Here is a 17,448-nt window from a genome sequence, read left to right as displayed (position 1 = left end):
TGACATCATAATCTTACCCAGAAGCTTTGCGGGAGAGCCTACTGAGTGGCAAAAAACTACTTTTTGTCCTTGACAGCCCATACATCCAAACAGAAAAGTCTGATTGCATTAAATTACGTTAAACGATGTTAAACCCACTTTGCCATTCGATTTGCCACTCACTTTTTGCATGCGCATTCCGCGTTCCGGATTGCAGCTTTATGTTCCAAACTGTGCTGTTCTCCAGTGCTGCAAGCAGTTGTGTTTGCACTTGATCACAACTGCACTTTCTGCACTTTCTATCTCCGACTTCCAGTTTGCTCCACCAATAAAACAAAAACGCCTTAAAATATTCTTAAAATATATGCTATTAGAAAGTATGTTTGTGTCTTTGTGCATATTGTTCAGCTCTTCCCTGGATGCTTGACAGATATAGACATGGATAGACGTCACTAGAGGAAGCAAAGTTTTGAATAGTGAATGGGCTTCCTTGGGAGAGCAGGACAGAGTGGGGAGAGGGGAGGCATGGAAACAGAGGCAAGCAAAGAACATATGACAGACACTGTAGATAGGGACAGCATAATGAATAAATGTGCGTGTGTGTAGTAATGGGTGTTTTTACAGTGAATGTGGTGTAGCTGTCCATTAAGTTTTCCCAGAGGCTTCAGTCACAGCACTAGCCACTGTAATTTAATTATGTTATTATGTTAAATTTAATTCAATTCAATTCAACTTTACTCACAGTCTACATTGCACGAAAGGGCACAGTAAACACCGAAAACATAATTTTCAGGTGCAGAATACGGACATGAACAACAGCACTATAGGCAAAACAAACAAGACAACCTACAGTAATGGCAGATACATACATTGCAGTATACATTATCAGGTATTTCAGGGAAGTTGAATTTGAGTATTGCAATGATAAAATATAAAGTGCTGAGTGCATATGCATTTTTGGTGCAAACATCTGTGGGAATAGGTGGCACACTTCAAAGCATACCAAATTGCATTCACATTGACTGTGTGTGCTAGGCTAAAGAAAGTAATATTATATTGAATGAAGATCCCGTGAGGATCGAAACATCGTCTCAATAAAATCGAATAGAGTGTCATTTCACTTGGAATGTCAGGGGCAGTATTGCAGTCGCTGTACCGCACTGTTGCATGTCCACTGCACTGTTGCATGTCCCACTGGAGCAGACCAAGGACCAGATTGAGGGATTTACATCTCCACACTGGCCTTGGAAGTTGGAACACCTCGGGATCCCCCAGGAGGAAGTGACTAATGTTGCTCTGGAGAGGGAAGTCTGGAGCTCTATGGTGGAGCTAGATATACCGTTAGAATTTAGATAGACCGATAGACTATGGATAAACGGTTGAAGATGGATGGATGGATGAGACGGTGTGTGGGCTCTACCTCGTTTGATAAATAGGTGGCACACTGACAGCATGTGCTTCGTATTTTAAATTATTTTTTACAATCTGAACTTCAGCTGCCTGTGTGCCTCAGGCAGCTGAATTCACAGAGTTCATCTACAGAGTAGATGAACTGGCCTCCCACCAGAGGTTCTGGGCTCAGAGTGCTCTGGAGCGAGGCCCCCTGAACCCGTCAGAAGCTGCAAGGGGTGGTGCTCTGTGGCCGACCCTGTTCTCAGACCTTCACACAGTAGTTAACAGAAGGAATTTCCCTTTTAGGATCCATATAGAAATATGTGTGTGTGTGCTCGGGCGCGCATGCTTGTGTGTGTCTCAGTGGTGGAAGAAGTACTAAGAAATATGCAAAAGTAGAAAGTTCACATGTATAAATGCTGTGTTACAAGTAAAAGTCTTGAATGAATATAATGGGGTGTGTGTGTGTGTGTGTGTGTGTGTGTGTGTGTGTGCGTGTGTGTGTGTGTGTGTGTGTGTGTGTGTGTGTGTGTGTGTGTGTGTGTGTGTTTGTTTTGGTCTAGGTGTCAATCCTTACTCTCTCTCTCGCACCATAGCAGAGTGTCAGCCAGCTCCGCAGTGGCTTTGAGGAAGTGTTAGATTAGGGCTTATGTTATTTGACTCGTTATCCCTTCTGTGCTTCCTAAAGACCCCTGGCAGCGCCGTTCGGTTTTGGATCCTGAGCTCAGGGTCCGAAACCAAAGCTCCCAGGGGTCAAAAAGAAACTCCTATCACCCTCTGAAACACGCAAACGCTAGGTTGTTGATACAGCATGGTATACACCCTTGGGACGAAATCACTCCGTTGAAATGCACCACCTGGATTGGTAGCGGACTGAGTGAAGAAAGTATTTATTTGTTTGTTGTGCTGATGTGGTGTTGGTATGTGAAGAGTAGAGGACACTGCTGAATGTCAAGTGTCAAACAGTGTTGGTGTACATACGTACACACACACACACACACACACACGTGCACGCACAAAAGCGCATGTTACTTTTATTTTGACTTTTGAGTGTGCTCAGAACGGAACCCTGCTGTCAGAACAATGTTCAGGCTTTTTGGCTTGCCTGATACTAATTGTCTGAAAGTGTGTGTGCGTGCGTGTGTGATGCGTGCATGCATGCGTAAGTATGCACATGCATGTGTGTGTGTTTGCGTGCATGTTTAAGCCTGTAACAGTGTGTGAACACTGAACAGTATAAGGCTGGCTATAAGCTGACTGGAGGGGTCAACCATAAGGTTATAGCATCAGTGGTAGGCATGTCTTGCCCATGTATGGACTCATTAGCGTTTGTGAACTCAGTTCAACTTTATTGTCATTCCACATCACTCACGTACACAGTTGACCAAAACAAAAACATTGACTTGGGATCATTACTTTTTCAGCTCAAGCTTGTTAGAGACAAACAATACCTAGTAGAAACATAACTTTCATTTCTTTCCCAGTGCTTTGCGGTGTCCCATGCTTTCTAAACTATGAATTAAGATCGGCGGTTGATGCAAGAGGTATTTCATGCTAGCCAACTTGCATAGTTTCCCACTTTCCGAGTATAGGCCAGTGTCCAATGAACACTGTAATATACAGTGAATGCCATTTACGGTACAAGCTCCGGACAGGAAAACTTGGCTTTGAAGTAAAACAAAATGCTGAGCCAATGAGTGACCTAAACCTAACGTATTAATAATACATTCATAGTAATAGGCACTAATTTTGTCATCTGATGTACATGTATGCTTTAATTCAACTGCACGGACAGATGAGGAACAGATGGGTTGGGTTTTTTTTCTTTTTTTTTTTACATGAATGAATATTATGGAGACATACTACATTTTTAGATATGGCGAAAGGGCAATAGCTATTTGTTTCTGTGCAGAAGCTCTCATATGAGAAGTACCAGATGTTCTTGGCTGTACTCGTTTGTATCACCACTCACAGAAGGACAACAGTAATATAATTCCAATTATTCCCTCATAGAACACAATGCCGCAGTGAATTCATCCATCGGTGCCAATGAAATGGGCTGAATATTATGGAGACATACTAGATATATATATATATATATATATATATATAGTACAGGTTAAAATATAAAGGTTAAAAACCTATGACAGAAATAACTAGATATGCTGGCATCGTTGCTAGGTAACCCTCGAGCAGATGGTAACATGGCCTTGGTGTCATATGTGTATTACATTACAGGACAGCAAAGGTACCTGTGTGAGCCTATAGGGCAACCTTTAGCAAACCGTACGGCCTGCGCAGTGACTGACGGTTTGTCATGGCTGTTTTTAGGTTGTCCACTCCTCGTATGTTCTTTCCCTAATGGCTTACTGGAAGTCCTAAATCTACAGTAGCTGTGAGTGCAAGCCAACATTTGAACTTGTTTTTTTTAGATATCGTTGCCTAACTCTAAATAATGTTCATTTTTCAGGAAATGGAAAAATATACATTTTTAAGGAAATTAAGAAAACCTTTTATTCTTTGCAATACTGGTGTTGTGACTTTATATATTGTCAATTACTTCCATGAGAGGGAGAGAGGTTAGCTGTTTTGGCAGACAGTTTGAGGGTCCAATGGAGTTTTTACAGACATAAAGGGTGTTCAATAGCACTGATATATGAAAAAATCTAAATCAAAAACCTCAAAAATTGAGCAGCAACGATAATCGGTAAATATCGGTTATCGACTAGACCATAACATCAATGTTGACATTGGTTAAAACTTTTCGGTATCGGCCAGAAATGTCACATCGATGTATCACTAGTACATTGATGCCACCTTGACATTTGAAGTACGGGTGCATTTTTTGTGTATGTGTGTGCGTGTGTGCGTGCATGAGCATGCACGTTTACATGAGCAGATGTGTGTGTGTGTGTGTGTGTGTGTGTGTGTGTGCACCTTTGGAAAGATTATTCCATGTAATGCACGATAGTAGTGAGTTTGGAGCCTTAGTTGTTAGCTAGTGAATTCCGCCAGGAAGTACATTTTTTGTGATGTTGCACTCTAGAATATAATTTGCAAGTACAATTATGCTTATTCCTGAGGCCGAACCGAGATGTGTTTATGCTTGTTCTAAATAACATACTACATAAGGGGGTTGGCTCCGGAACTGCAATGTGGTCTAGTCATATTGTCAGTCATGTAACAATGTGTAGTGTGTGTGTGTGTGTGTGTGTGTGTGTGTGTGTGTGTGTGTGTGTGTGTGTGTGTGTGTGTGTGTGTGTGTCACTGGTAGCATTATGCCACATTTTACTGCATGTCGCTGAGAGAGGAGAGGAGAGTGTTGACATCGAGGAAGATGTTGACAGAAAGAGTGAGAGATAATGGGTTAGAAGAAAGAAAGAAGGTTTCAGGCATTTGAAGCAAATAATGTGACAGAGAGAGAGAGAGAGTGTGTGAGAGATTAGAAAGAGAGACAAAAGCAGAGAGGAGGTTCTTGCCAGGACTTTCAGCAGTTCTCCAGTAAAGTGGCACCATGGCCTGCATTGCCAAACAGGCCTGCTCTCAATCACTGCAGTGCATACTAAATCTAAAACATACACCCACACGCACGCACAGACACACACACACAGACACACACACACACACACACACACACACACACACACACACACACACACACACACACACACACACACACACACACACACACACACACACACACACACACACACACACACACACACACACACACACACACACACACACACACACACACACACACACACACACACACACACACACACACACAGACAGACAGACAGACAGACAGACAGACAGACAGACAGACATCACTTTGCATCATTTCTGGGAAGACTTTTTTAAACAGGAAATAGAAAGGAGAGGTCGCACAGCTCATAGTCACGATGCCAAAATGCTTTTTATTGGGTTACCATTTACCAACGTTTCGACAAACAAGTCTCCTTCTTCAGGGTATAAACAGACCTCGATATGTCCTTTCAGGAAGTTGTGGTCTGTTTATTAGCCTTGGCCCAGCTGTTGTAAACATGCCCAATCAGTACGTTATTTTATTTCAAGGTTCACCTAAATATTGATTGTCCTTCATGCGTCCCCATGGTCTTCATCATATTACATTGAAATAGTGAGTGCAGTGTTTTTCCTGTTTAGCTACTGTTTTATGGTCATCTAAGAGGCTGGCCTGGAAAGGAGCTTGATCTAAGACCAAATCTACCCTGCAATCCTCCCCTCACTCCTACCCAACCCCCTTTGGTTCGCCATGCAGCTAAAACTTCCCACATTTATTTTCCTTTTTATCCAGCAGACTTGAAAGCCCATTAACCCCTCTACACATTCCTTCTCTCTCTCTCTCTACACACACTAACACATGGTTCCTGTCATGCACCATGGCCTTTTACGTTAAAAGTTGTTACGTTGTTGGTTACATAAATTATGCTACATATGGGCCACTCTGACACTGGTGTCCAATAGGAGTGAAAGGTTGCTGGGATGATTCCAAGGGCATGTATATATTTTATGCCTTATATATTTGAGTAAAGAGTGAAGGGTCGCACTCGGAGTGAAGATTATTCTGTTGCTTGTTTCCCTGTCATGCCAAACAATGGGTGGGACAAACGTTTCGGATATCCAGCTTTCATTGTCAGTATCATTGTAGGATTATATATTGACATTGTCATGGGGTACAGTTCCCGTGTTCACAGCACATTGTTAAGTCCACTTAAACCCTCTATTCCTAGTGGAATAGACCTGAGTTACAACTGTACTTGGACATCTATTTACATCTACACGTCTATGCACTAAATCTCCCCAGAATAGGGATGCTGGGCTTCAAGTCTGGATAACATGGTGGCATGGAAGATTGTTTTCTTTTACAGTGTCAGCAGAACAGCAGAAGGATGAAAGGGTAATGGCATAAGGGCAATAGCTATTTGTTTCTGTGCAGAAGCTCTCATATGAGAAGTACCAGATGTTCTTGGCTGTACTCATTTGTATCACCACTCACAGAAGGACAACAGTAATATAATTCCAATTATTCCCTCATAGAACACAATGCCGCAGTGAATTCATCCATCGGTGCCAATGAAATGGGCTGTAGAGTTGGTGCAATGAGACAGACTTACCATTGTCCCATGAATACATCTGAACAGTGTGTCTCTGTTGGTGTTATGGCCTCACTAGAGCAGGATTGTGTTTGTATAAATCCAGCAGTCTGTTATGAAGTCAGTGAAATATGCCCTCATGCAGCGTTGTATTGGGTCCTGGGCCCTTGTATTAGTTTTGATTTATTAGACAGTGCAGGGTTAACCACTTTCAGATATATACAAGCTCATAATGCATCGTGCCGCATTGTGAGCATGTAGATCAACAGACAGACAGACAGCGAATGAAACGCAACACAGGTCACATGGCATATTTGAACGTGGGACATGGCTGGGTGGCCATGGTCATGATTACACGGTGCACGTTCCAACTGGGCACCGGTTGGAACGCGCACCATTCAGACTAACAGGCACTCCTTCAGACTAACTGCTATGCTATCTCCAGAAGTCCGTGTCTAGTGGAAAATGTTTGCAGTCTGTAAGTGATCTGATAGCCGCAGCCAGTGTTGTTGTGTTGTGGAGACGACACGGCGGGATGTGCATGGGGACCACGGCCGGGGCAGAGCAGGGGAAGGCTCGCAGCACCGCCCAGTTCAGATGGGCGGAGGTGGTTCATGTTCCTTAAAGCAGGCCTGGAACCCGGGTGCTGTGCCAAGCAGGGCTGCCTGGCTGGGGCTGTGTGGCCGAGGTTTAACCTGCATGCCTGGCAGTGGCAGTACATCATGTCCACCCAAGGAGATAGCGGAAAAGACAGTCAACGTTCCACCGAGAACAGGTGGACGAGGTTATGTGGAAAGGGTGTGCTTGTTTGTGCGTGTGCGTATTTTGTGACTCATTCGTAACACGGTAGCAGTATATATCTGCAGGTTAGCAGGTCCCGCAGCCATGGTGAGATCATGGGCAAAGTGGCATACAGTGAGTGCGTGTGTGTGTGTGTGCGTGCGTGCGTGTGTGCGTGCGCACACGCTGGTGGCTTAAAGATAGCAACAACTATTTATACATTTTGAAGCGTGGGATACAGTGACAACACACATACCAGCTACCGTGCTCCCCACTGACCTCCGCTTGTCTGTCACTTTGGCTCCACTGTCCGTCACCATGAGGTTATTATGAGTGGTGTTATGGGAGCCCAAAATATGGACACCTTATATTCATAACGTCAGCCAAATACACATTTTATTTCTTAAAACATTGACCGGGAAGGTCTATAGCTGTTCAATATTCAAAAAATCACACCAGTGTGAACCGAGTGGTGCAACTCCCGTCTATTGGTTCTCTGTATCATTCCAATTTGTATCGTCCAATTTCTTCTCTGTATCGTTCCAATTTCTTCTCTGTATCGTTCCAATTTCTTCTCTGTATCGTTCCAATTTCACGCATGCGCACACCACTCGTGCTCATGACAACAGGATCATTGCTGGTTGTAGGAGTGGTTGCACCACTCTGATGCCCCCTACTGGTATAAATAAGTAACATACTCGTGCTCACTTATACATACATACATACAGGTACACACACAGGTACACAGACATTGCTGGATGTAGGAGTGGTTGCACCACTCAAAAACACCTACAGTACAGGAATTTAGAGTGAAATTGACTGAACAAAATACTGCTGGTGTAACAGAGTAGTGCTGCCCGAAGCCCAGAAGCCTAACTTCAACCATATTCCGAAGGCATTCCCCTTTGCATGAGCAGTATAGTAGTTGTTTCCCATGTGGTGACCTGGATTCAAATCCAGGTGCTGGCATTACATTTAATTTAACACAGCTGATACGACAAGTGACTTTCAAAGACAGCCCGTACCCCGGAACCACGGCGGCTGAGATAACAAAACACTCTCGAAACTACTCTTGTCACCTGAAGGATAACTGTCAGTGATGAATCAAAGAAGTAATAACACTTGGAAATCTGTTGCAAGCCATCTATGTTTGCCGTAAAATAGGATTGAAACTCAAGAGTCCTCCTTGGTACCTGTAGAGCAACCCACTGCAATCAATAGAAACACAATATAGCCAGTGTCTGTTTCGTCTCTGAGATGAAGTGTTCATGAGCGCATTAATGCAACCCCCTTCATGCTGTAGATTACTTGTGAGGATCGCCTGGGCCTCAAAACGCCTGATTGGATTGCTCTCTTATTAAAGCAATATTATTCTAATATCTCACTAGACTCCTTCAATAAACATCCCGCTTATGTGTTTTCTCCTTTCTATGCCGAGAGGGAGGGTCGGAGGAGGACATGAGAAGTTTATTGTGTTATTACTCTCAGAGAAGAACAGCTAAATCTAGAGTGTTGTTTTAACTCTGACTCCGTCCACACTAAAGCACTATAAAATCGTTCTAGCTCAAGTGGATGGCAGAGTCCACACCACAACTGTGACGACAACGGTGGTGAACAAATATGTGGTACACCTATATACAGGGCTTGGTTTAGACGGCCCTTTAGGCTGGATTACACCAACAGGAAAAAGCATAAATAGGATACAAATAATAATAGGATAAAGCATAGTTTAGGCCTAATGAAGGATTTGTTGATCTAGGTTTGATTTGAGCTGTGTTGCATCACTTAAATGTAAGCATTGCTTAACAAATCAGTGTGTGATTAATTTGGATTTTTTGCCATGATGGATTGGTCAGTGTAAATAACGTGGACACTTCTTGGCGGTCCAAATGCCAGACAAAGCCATTGTGTGTAGGCCTTTGAAGACGAGGTGCAATGGCTTTTTGGGCCATTTTAATTTGTAGTTGTCTCCATCAGGCCGAAGGCATGGGGAGAGAGTATGTTTTGCACTCCGTCCGTGTGTCCGTCCGTCTGTTAACAGCTAATCTCTGGCACCGTTAACCCGGTAGATGCCAAACTTTGCACACACGCTCCTAGAATGCCAACGACAAACCTCTGCCACAATTTTTCCAGAACGGCCTGTTATAGCGCCACCAGGAGGCAGACTTTTGTAAAACACCTTTTTTGTTATTACTCCTCCAGATTATGTCCAACAATCCCGCAAATCGTTACACTGTATCTTTATAGTCGTGTGCTCAAAGTATACAGTATATGGCTGCATAGTTTCATTATATAGATATTCCACTGTTACGTTCTTAGCTTACTTTTTATGTATATGCGATGTATTGCCATGCTTTTGCAGACACTTTCCTACTAGGTTGAGGAATAAATTCAACCCTTTTCACATTTTGAAACAAAATGCCTCAAATCCAAATAAATGGCTTCCCTTTCACATTGGCCTATTATAGCGCCACCAGGAGGCCACAACCTGACCTGGCCTGGTGGAGACCTGTTCCCCCCCCTTGAGGGGCACCTTTTCTAGTTTCTAACTTATAATGTTTTCAGATACATATTTTAGCATGCTGATTAAGTTTAAAATGAGTAATACACTGTCTGGATGGCACCTTGAATGAGATTAAAAACTGAGTAGTTCTGTAATCAAAACCAGCTGTGTTTGGAGGAATACGCAGCAATGGGAATAAAACAACAAATAAATTAAATCAAGATTCTTTCGAGCCGGAGCCTCTACTTAAAAAATAATTAAATATTAAAAAATAATTAAAATGTTATGTGTATGGACTTTGATATTACAAATACACACAAATGTAAAATTTCCCATTGTTTTAGCATCTATTGTTAGGTATGCCCATATGATGTCCATGGATATGCTCTAAAACTTTACATGAACACTCAGGATGTTGCGGTGTGAAGGACAGTTCTGGGCCTGGGCCCAGTTTGGTCTTTTATATTTCTTCTGTCTCCCCACAATGAAATAGTCTAACCAGGGATGGAAAATATGGAATGGGCACACCACCAGAATGGAAAAGAGAAGGTCTAAAAGAGGCCACAGCTGAATGGTAGTCGGATAAATGAATGAAACGTTTTAGTTTCTCTCTTCTGTTTCTTTTCTCCTGATTGTGTGCGGAGCTGTTTATTTTTTCCCAACGCTCAATTTACAACAGAATAACATACAATTGTCCACCACATGGCTTGTATATAATGTTGAGTTGTATTGGAAGTTGTGTCTCTCTGTACAAAACCATTACATGGATTTGTTTTCAAAGAGTGCAGCAGACAGTCTTTTTCATAATGAAATAATAATGTTTGTGTCTGCGAACTTGGCTCCACGCTACGCGGCAGGCAGGCGGGTGAACGAGCACTGGAAGAATAATTGCATGTTTGAGATTTGAATCTGGGCTTGGAGATGGGGGAGCGGGGGGGGGGGGGGGGGGGGGGGTTGGTTGGCAAAGGGAGGAGGAGGGGATCGAAGGAGGGGATAGGATTGGGGCTGGAGCTGGTTAACAGGCCATTGTGACGTTCCCTTCTGATGTGGCCTGGCTCCCACATGGAAGCGTTTAGTGGCCCCCGGGTTCACAGTGAACGGTGGAGGAGGACTGAGAAAACAAGACTGCAGGAGAAAGAGAGAGAGAGAGAGAGAGAGAGAGAGAGAGAGAGAGAGAGAGAGAGAGAGAGAGAGAGAGAGAGAGGAAGAAGGGGTAGAAATAGCCAGAGACAGAGACATGTGGAGGGAGGAGAAAAGAAGAAGGGAAGATATACTCACGGTAGAAATTCAAAGGATGTGATCTAGGGTGGAACTATAGAGAACAACCAGACAGAATTAAAGTAAACAGGCTTACAACTTTGGGACTGATTTAATGACTTCTCTTCCCCGAGGGGGGATTTACATTCCCTCCCTTGCTCAACCCTTGCCTTCTCTCTCTCTCTTTCTCCCTCCCTCTAGCCTTGGCCCGCTTCCCCTCATTCCCCTGCTCTCTCTCTCTCTCTCTCCCTCTCTCTCCCTCTCCCTCTCTCTCCCTCCATCCCTATACGCTCATCTCCCTCGTGTTCTTTCCCTGCTTATCCAGCGCCCCGATGGATAAACATGACAGAGGGGCCGAGGCCAGGGTCTGTCTCATGTGCTTTCATGTGTTTTCCTGTCTCCAACATCATCTGTCAAATAAACACACAGTGCATGTGCGCACAAGCACACACACACGGTACCCACGTGCACGCACCCGCACACGCCCACACACACACACGCCCACACACGCACGCACGCACGCACGCTAACCCACTAACATGCTCACAGTAGATAGCCAGTCTGATTGATTGCAGGTTTCTCACTCCCTATGGCCCTTTTTGAAACCAGTCCCATGACTTGAAGTGCTCTCGGGAGGTTCCCTCGTCAGGAAGTGCCCCTCCAGCTGAATCAAGTTCCCTTGATTAGGGTGCTGGGTATAAAAAAATGCACTCGCCCTCCTTGTGCAGAAACAGGAAACAGACCCCGTTGTCTGGTGGTGGTTCTTACATTTTGTAGGTCGCATTTTCCATGCGGACACAGATCAGGACTGTACAAGGCAATCGAGTCTAGATCGGCACAGACTCGCTCTTGAGGGCTTTATAAGCCACTTACACTCAAGGCTGCTTGGTTTCGTACGACACTTCATGGCGTGTGAATGAACGCGCACATTGAGGGCAAGTGTGTAGGGCAAGTGGCGAGGAGGCAGTTTCAAAAAGAGGGTATATGTCTCCCTCAGAAGCCCAGCCCCAGCCCACTCCCAAAAAAACCTACTTTAACTTTTTTTTTCTCAAGTCAGTGACAGGTTGTCAGGTTTCATTGAAACTTTAATTTCATGGCTGCTCTTGTGGCCTTTACCAGCCTCCAATAATGTGTACGCAAACATTACGGGTCCATTTGCTATTCTTCATACCATCAGAGTCAAATGAACACTGATGGTTCTACTGGATGTGCAGAATATGCGGTAGCTGGGCTTCAACTGGCTCATGCTCTTCATGTGATATAAACCACCCCCACCCTCTACAGCACAGTCTAATAAAGCAGAAGAAAATCACCTTTAAAACCAGGCCATTCTTTATTAAAGAGAGTGAAACACACCAGTATGAAACATATTGACTGGAATTTAATCTTTGTTTTGCTCCAGGGGACTGAGTTCATCATTACACAGTAAATGAAAAACATAAACATATTGTTTCTATGAGAGTCTTGGATGGTGGGTTGGTGGTTTTAGAGTAGACTGTCTGGACTGACTTAGTGGTCTTGAGGCTTGTTATTAAGAAAATAAGCATTCTTGTCTCGTATTATTTTAACCCATGTTGATCATTGTATCATATTATTCAAATCACCAAACCAAATTGCTGTAACCTCCAGGAGCCACTGGGGGAAAAGTCCTTGTTCTGATCTAGATGCTGAACCAATGTTTTATGTAGGCCTATAGGATAAGCCTAAGTCCTATTTTTTGTTGTTTATTTCATTATAATTAATTTATACTCAAGTTCATAGTAGATTCATGGGATTACAAGTTATATAAAGTTCATGCATAAGACGTGTATTTCATTTTGTCATATTGTTCTATGTAATGTTAGTCTTTTCTACTAAAATTGCCTGCCAAAGACAACACATACAGAGCTATAGCTCCACTGTATAACTATAATTCTGTCAGTCAACGAGGAAGCCAATTCATCCTGTATTGTGAATGATGAACGTAAGATGAAGCCTGTCAGTAAATCGCCATCTTTCTAGATCCGTTTGGGCCCAGCTGGCCCATTGGCTGGCCCAGACAACGAGGCGGGACTTCCCCTCTTCTTCTTCGTTGTTTTTTTTTTTTACTCGAGGGGGGGGTGGTCCTGATCATAGACTGCAATGGTAGCCACGCCCCTCAGAACACATTATGGTCATTTTTTAAATAAATGGGACCATAATTTTCCAAAAAGAATAATAGAGAATATGACATGAGAAATGAGACTTTAAACTAGTGACTGGAAGCAGAAAGTATTAATGACCAATTTATTAAGGTAATACAGTCTAGGTGAAGTTGGGCCCAAATACATGGACCTCTATGGAGCTATGGGGTTTTTTGGGCCCAATGACAGTGCCACAACAGGCCATTATATGAACTTTCAGGAAGTCAGGATTTTCTACTGGCTTCAGACACTATTGGCTTCACTGGTCTCCAGTCCACAATGTTTGGTGTAGTAATGTTAGCAGTTTAGCTTACCAGCTAAAGCAGTGACTACAGAGCATGCTGCAGAGGCCCAAAGCTGCTACTGTGTGAGTGTTTTGTGAATAATTAATTAATTTAAACTCACTGTAATACAATTTTAGAACCAACAGAACTATTTGGTGTCATGTATTTTTGGTGTCATGAGTTTTTGTCGTTTTGTTTAAAACAAATTTGCGTTTGTGATATGTGTGTTATGTAGGCTAATGTTACGTTAATGTCCAGTTATAGTATTTGTCAGTCAACGAGAAAGCCAATACATGTCCTGATTTTTCAAATGGCCGAAATGTACAGTATAGCCTATTGGTATAATGACTGAAGTAGTTAATGTAAAATACTTTTTTGCTAAAGGCCAAAAGGGTGAAGGAATGAACTAGATTTTGTTTTATAATGGGTTGAATCTAGAGTTGCAACACCCTCCATTGACAGCCCATTCATCAAAATGGAAAAGTCTGATCTATCATCTGCTTGTATTAAACAATGTTAAACTCACCAACATTGCAGCTGTAAGGCAAGCTTGAATTATCCTCTTTCAATCTGCAAAGCGTTTGTTTCATAACAATCTGAGATAGTGTTGCACTGTTGCCTGCTAATTACAGAGAGAGAGGCAGGGGGAGAGGGGAGAGGGGAGTTGCACCACTCACGGGTGTGATTTCTTTCTAAGTGTTGGAGTTTGGAAGCGCTCGTCGAAAGTCACTGAACGCTGAAAGGCCCTGCGTACCACCTGTTTCACATTTGCACATAATGCAGGAAGCAGCAGCACGATGCGTTATAAAAACGAGTTCTTCCAAAATCCATCACTTAGAGAAATGTATCACCTGCACAGAATTTCTAGACAGAAAGTGGGTGCAGGCCCGGGCGGTTAGCTCAACCGTCTGGGCACCTAGGCTGCTGAGCCAGCCTGACAGCATGCCGCGGGATCGACTCCCGATCCCGACGGCCTTCCCCCCATCTCTCTCCCCATTTCCTGTCAGACTACTTTCATCCTATCAATAAAGGCAGAAAAAGCCAAAAAATATATCTAAAAAGAAAAAAAAGTGGGTGCAGGCACAGTTTCGCATCAAGAGGTAGCAAGAAAATGCCTAGTAGAGTAGGCATCTCTTCCGGGTTTTTTAAACAGCTGGTGGATGGAAATTACGCTAATGCGTGCCTTCAACTTGTAGCATCGGCAAAAAAACTGAAACGCTTTTTTCCTACCAAGTAACTACTAACTAAAGTTTTATAATTGTAGTGGAGTAATAGTATAATACTAAAATATATAAATAAATACCTCAAAAATACTTTGAGTAAATGTATTTAGTTAATTCTGGTGGAACCAGATGGAAACCTTCAAAATGTTATAACACTTATGTCATGTCTCTCTCTCTCTCTCTCTCTCTCTCTCTCTCTCTCTCTCTCTCTCTCTCTCTCTCTCTCTGCCTACCTCCAGCTCCAGGACTCCGGTCAGCAGCGGGCGAGCAGGCGGAGGGCCATAGTGCTGATGGGTCAGCACGTTGCCACGGACACAGAGGTCCAGCTGTACCAGCGGGTTCTGGAGCAGCTGGGCTGCGAGGTCAGCCTGTCCAGATACGCAGAGACCAGCCCTGACCTCAGAACACTGCAGGACGGTGAGTGAGTGGGAACATTGATCCCCGCCGACGAAATCACATCAATCTCAATAGACCAGCGATGCTCAACCTCTTTCATTTAACGGACCCCAGTTGATTATGCATTAGGTCACGGACCCCCGTTTGATATATGATTTGCATCTCCCTGGCTGGGACCCCAATCAGCGCTGTAAAAAGTTTTTACGCAAGATTGACTTGACTTGTCAGGTTTTTTACTTTCAGAGTTACAGACCTATGGGGACCTAACTGTCAATCATTTATGTGGGGACCCCTGCTAGTTAGACGGGGGGGACGACGACAGAGAGAAGACACGTGGTTGAGAGAGAGAAGGTAGGGGTGTGAGAGAGAGAGAGAGAGAGAGAGAGAGAGAGAGGAGAGAGGGAGAGGGGTGGAGGGAGGGAGGGAGGGAGAATGGAGTGAGATTAGATTAGAGTGAGAACATGTGAGAGCGCAGATGTGAATGGGTGTCAAGAGAATCCGCTGTAATGAAAGACAAGATACTTGGAGTGAATGATGGTGTGAGGTGGAGGAGTGAGGGGGAGGAAGAGAGAGAGGGGTTGGAGAGGGCAAGTTTAAGAAGAACAGTGAAAGAGGAATAATGATGAATCTGGCCAGTATATTTTGTGAATCTGGCCAGTGTGATGTCCTACTTCAATAGTCGATCTACAAGCTTTTTTTACATTGTGAAAGGTATAGTGGTCAATTCTGTATGTGGGTTTTATAAATATATAACCAATGAAAAGTATTAACAAGAGCCTGGGACTAAATACCTGAAACACAGGTTATGTTTTTCATTTCCTACAAAGTCTCCACCTGAGTGCGATGATCCTGATGACGTGCACACGGCATTGAAAACAATATAAACTGGTTAATGTAGAGAGCAGAGTAGTCATTTGGAATTCTATGGGCCCTGTGGCATGCTGCATTGGAACCAAATGGATAATTAAATATTTATTAAACACAAAATACTTATTAAACAATGAAATCCTTTAAGAGCCCTGGCGTCAGCCCTGCAGGGGTTCTTGGAAAGTTCACAACATCTCACTGCTATTTTACAGTCCGGGATAGAAAGCATCGCTCACTCGCATTGTGACTGAACGATGGCGAGAGATAGACAGAGACGGACATAAACCAATGGAGTATAGGGATGATGTGTAAAAGTGTCTGAAATGAAAATCGATTAGTGTAATTCAGTATTAATGATTAATCAATTAACTCCTTCAGCGTCACCTGGTGGTCACCAGTTTAGGCTCTGAGTGCCAATTCTCCCATTATAAAAAAGAGAGGGCGTTTTAAAAAAATTGTAAAAAAAATAAATAATAATAATAATAATAATTACGTCTTTACGGGCATGGCATCCAGTGCATAGTTGAATTAGATACGGGATTACGTCCCTGGAACTTAAACAAAAACATGAACCATAAAAAAAGCTTCAATTGTTGCCTTTGCAACAGATATTATTTTTGAGGGGTGCTTGCGTTTAAAACAAAGTAGTTTTCCACTGTTTCCCAACTTTTCACAATCTTTCTCTCTGTCAGACTGTCAGGCTGCTGCTCTCTGGGAGAGAGAAGTGAAGCATCATTTATACTCTGCAGCACGACGGTGTTGCGTGACTGAAATGGGATGTGTATTTTTCTATTGGTGTTGCTTGCAGTATGTGATGTTGCAAGACAAACTGTATTTTAATGCTTAAGTCACTTGTTTTAGGGAGTGAAATGCTGTGTTTTTTCTCACCTCTGTTTTCCCAGCCTTTTGGTGGCTCTGTGGTCACAAGCTATGCTTTTGTAACATTGGGGGTGTCGCTATCCCGTGTGTGTGTGTGTGTGTGTGTGTGTGTGTGTGTGTGTGTGTGTGTGTGTGTGTGTGTGTGTGTGTGTGTGTGTGTGTGTGTGTGTGTGTGTGTGCGTGTGCGTGTGCGTGTGTGTGAGAGAGGCAAAGCTGAGCAGGTGGTGGTGGGGGTTAAATAGTTAACTGTTCTAGGGTGTGTACTGCTTGACTGTTTACTGTGTTTATGGGTGGAGCTGCATTCATACAAGTCAGCCCTGTCCCCTCTGAGACAGTAAGACACAGAGGAAAAAAGGACATAGAAACAGACCAAACGCCGTGAGAACCAGAAGGAAAAATAGAACAGAAGTGAGAGAGGAAATGGACTGTTTAAGGTGTGGCAACCTTAAAGTCCTCCCAGCTCCCAGTTCATACTTCATATAGGCAAGCTGATATACAGTACAGTGAAAGAACAGATGTTTAAAATGCTACGCACAGACTCATGTACTGCTCCTCTCTAACAATGCTTAATATGCCAAAAATGCAAGACTGTGTGTGCTATGGAGATAG

At 43.4% G+C, this 17,448-nt stretch overlaps 1 protein-coding gene across 1 annotated transcript in view; it reads left to right on the top strand.

Moving 5' to 3' along the window:
* Positions 1-17,448, top strand: part of cped1 (cadherin-like and PC-esterase domain containing 1) — a 107,172-nt gene that overhangs the window by 3,161 nt on the left and 86,563 nt on the right. Inside the window, exon 2 of the mRNA XM_083757797.1 lies at positions 14,937-15,114. Within this exon, the coding sequence (XP_083613923.1) occupies positions 14,937-15,114 (178 nt within the window). The remainder of the gene's footprint in view (positions 1-14,936; positions 15,115-17,448) is intronic.

Source organism: Protomyctophum parallelum (assembly GCF_964188405.1).
Source record: "Protomyctophum parallelum genome assembly, chromosome: 22".
NCBI classification, from domain to species: Eukaryota; Metazoa; Chordata; class Actinopteri; order Myctophiformes; family Myctophidae; genus Protomyctophum; species Protomyctophum parallelum.
Note: the sequence above shows the minus strand (reverse complement) of the source record. Positions and strands in the feature narration are given on the sequence as shown.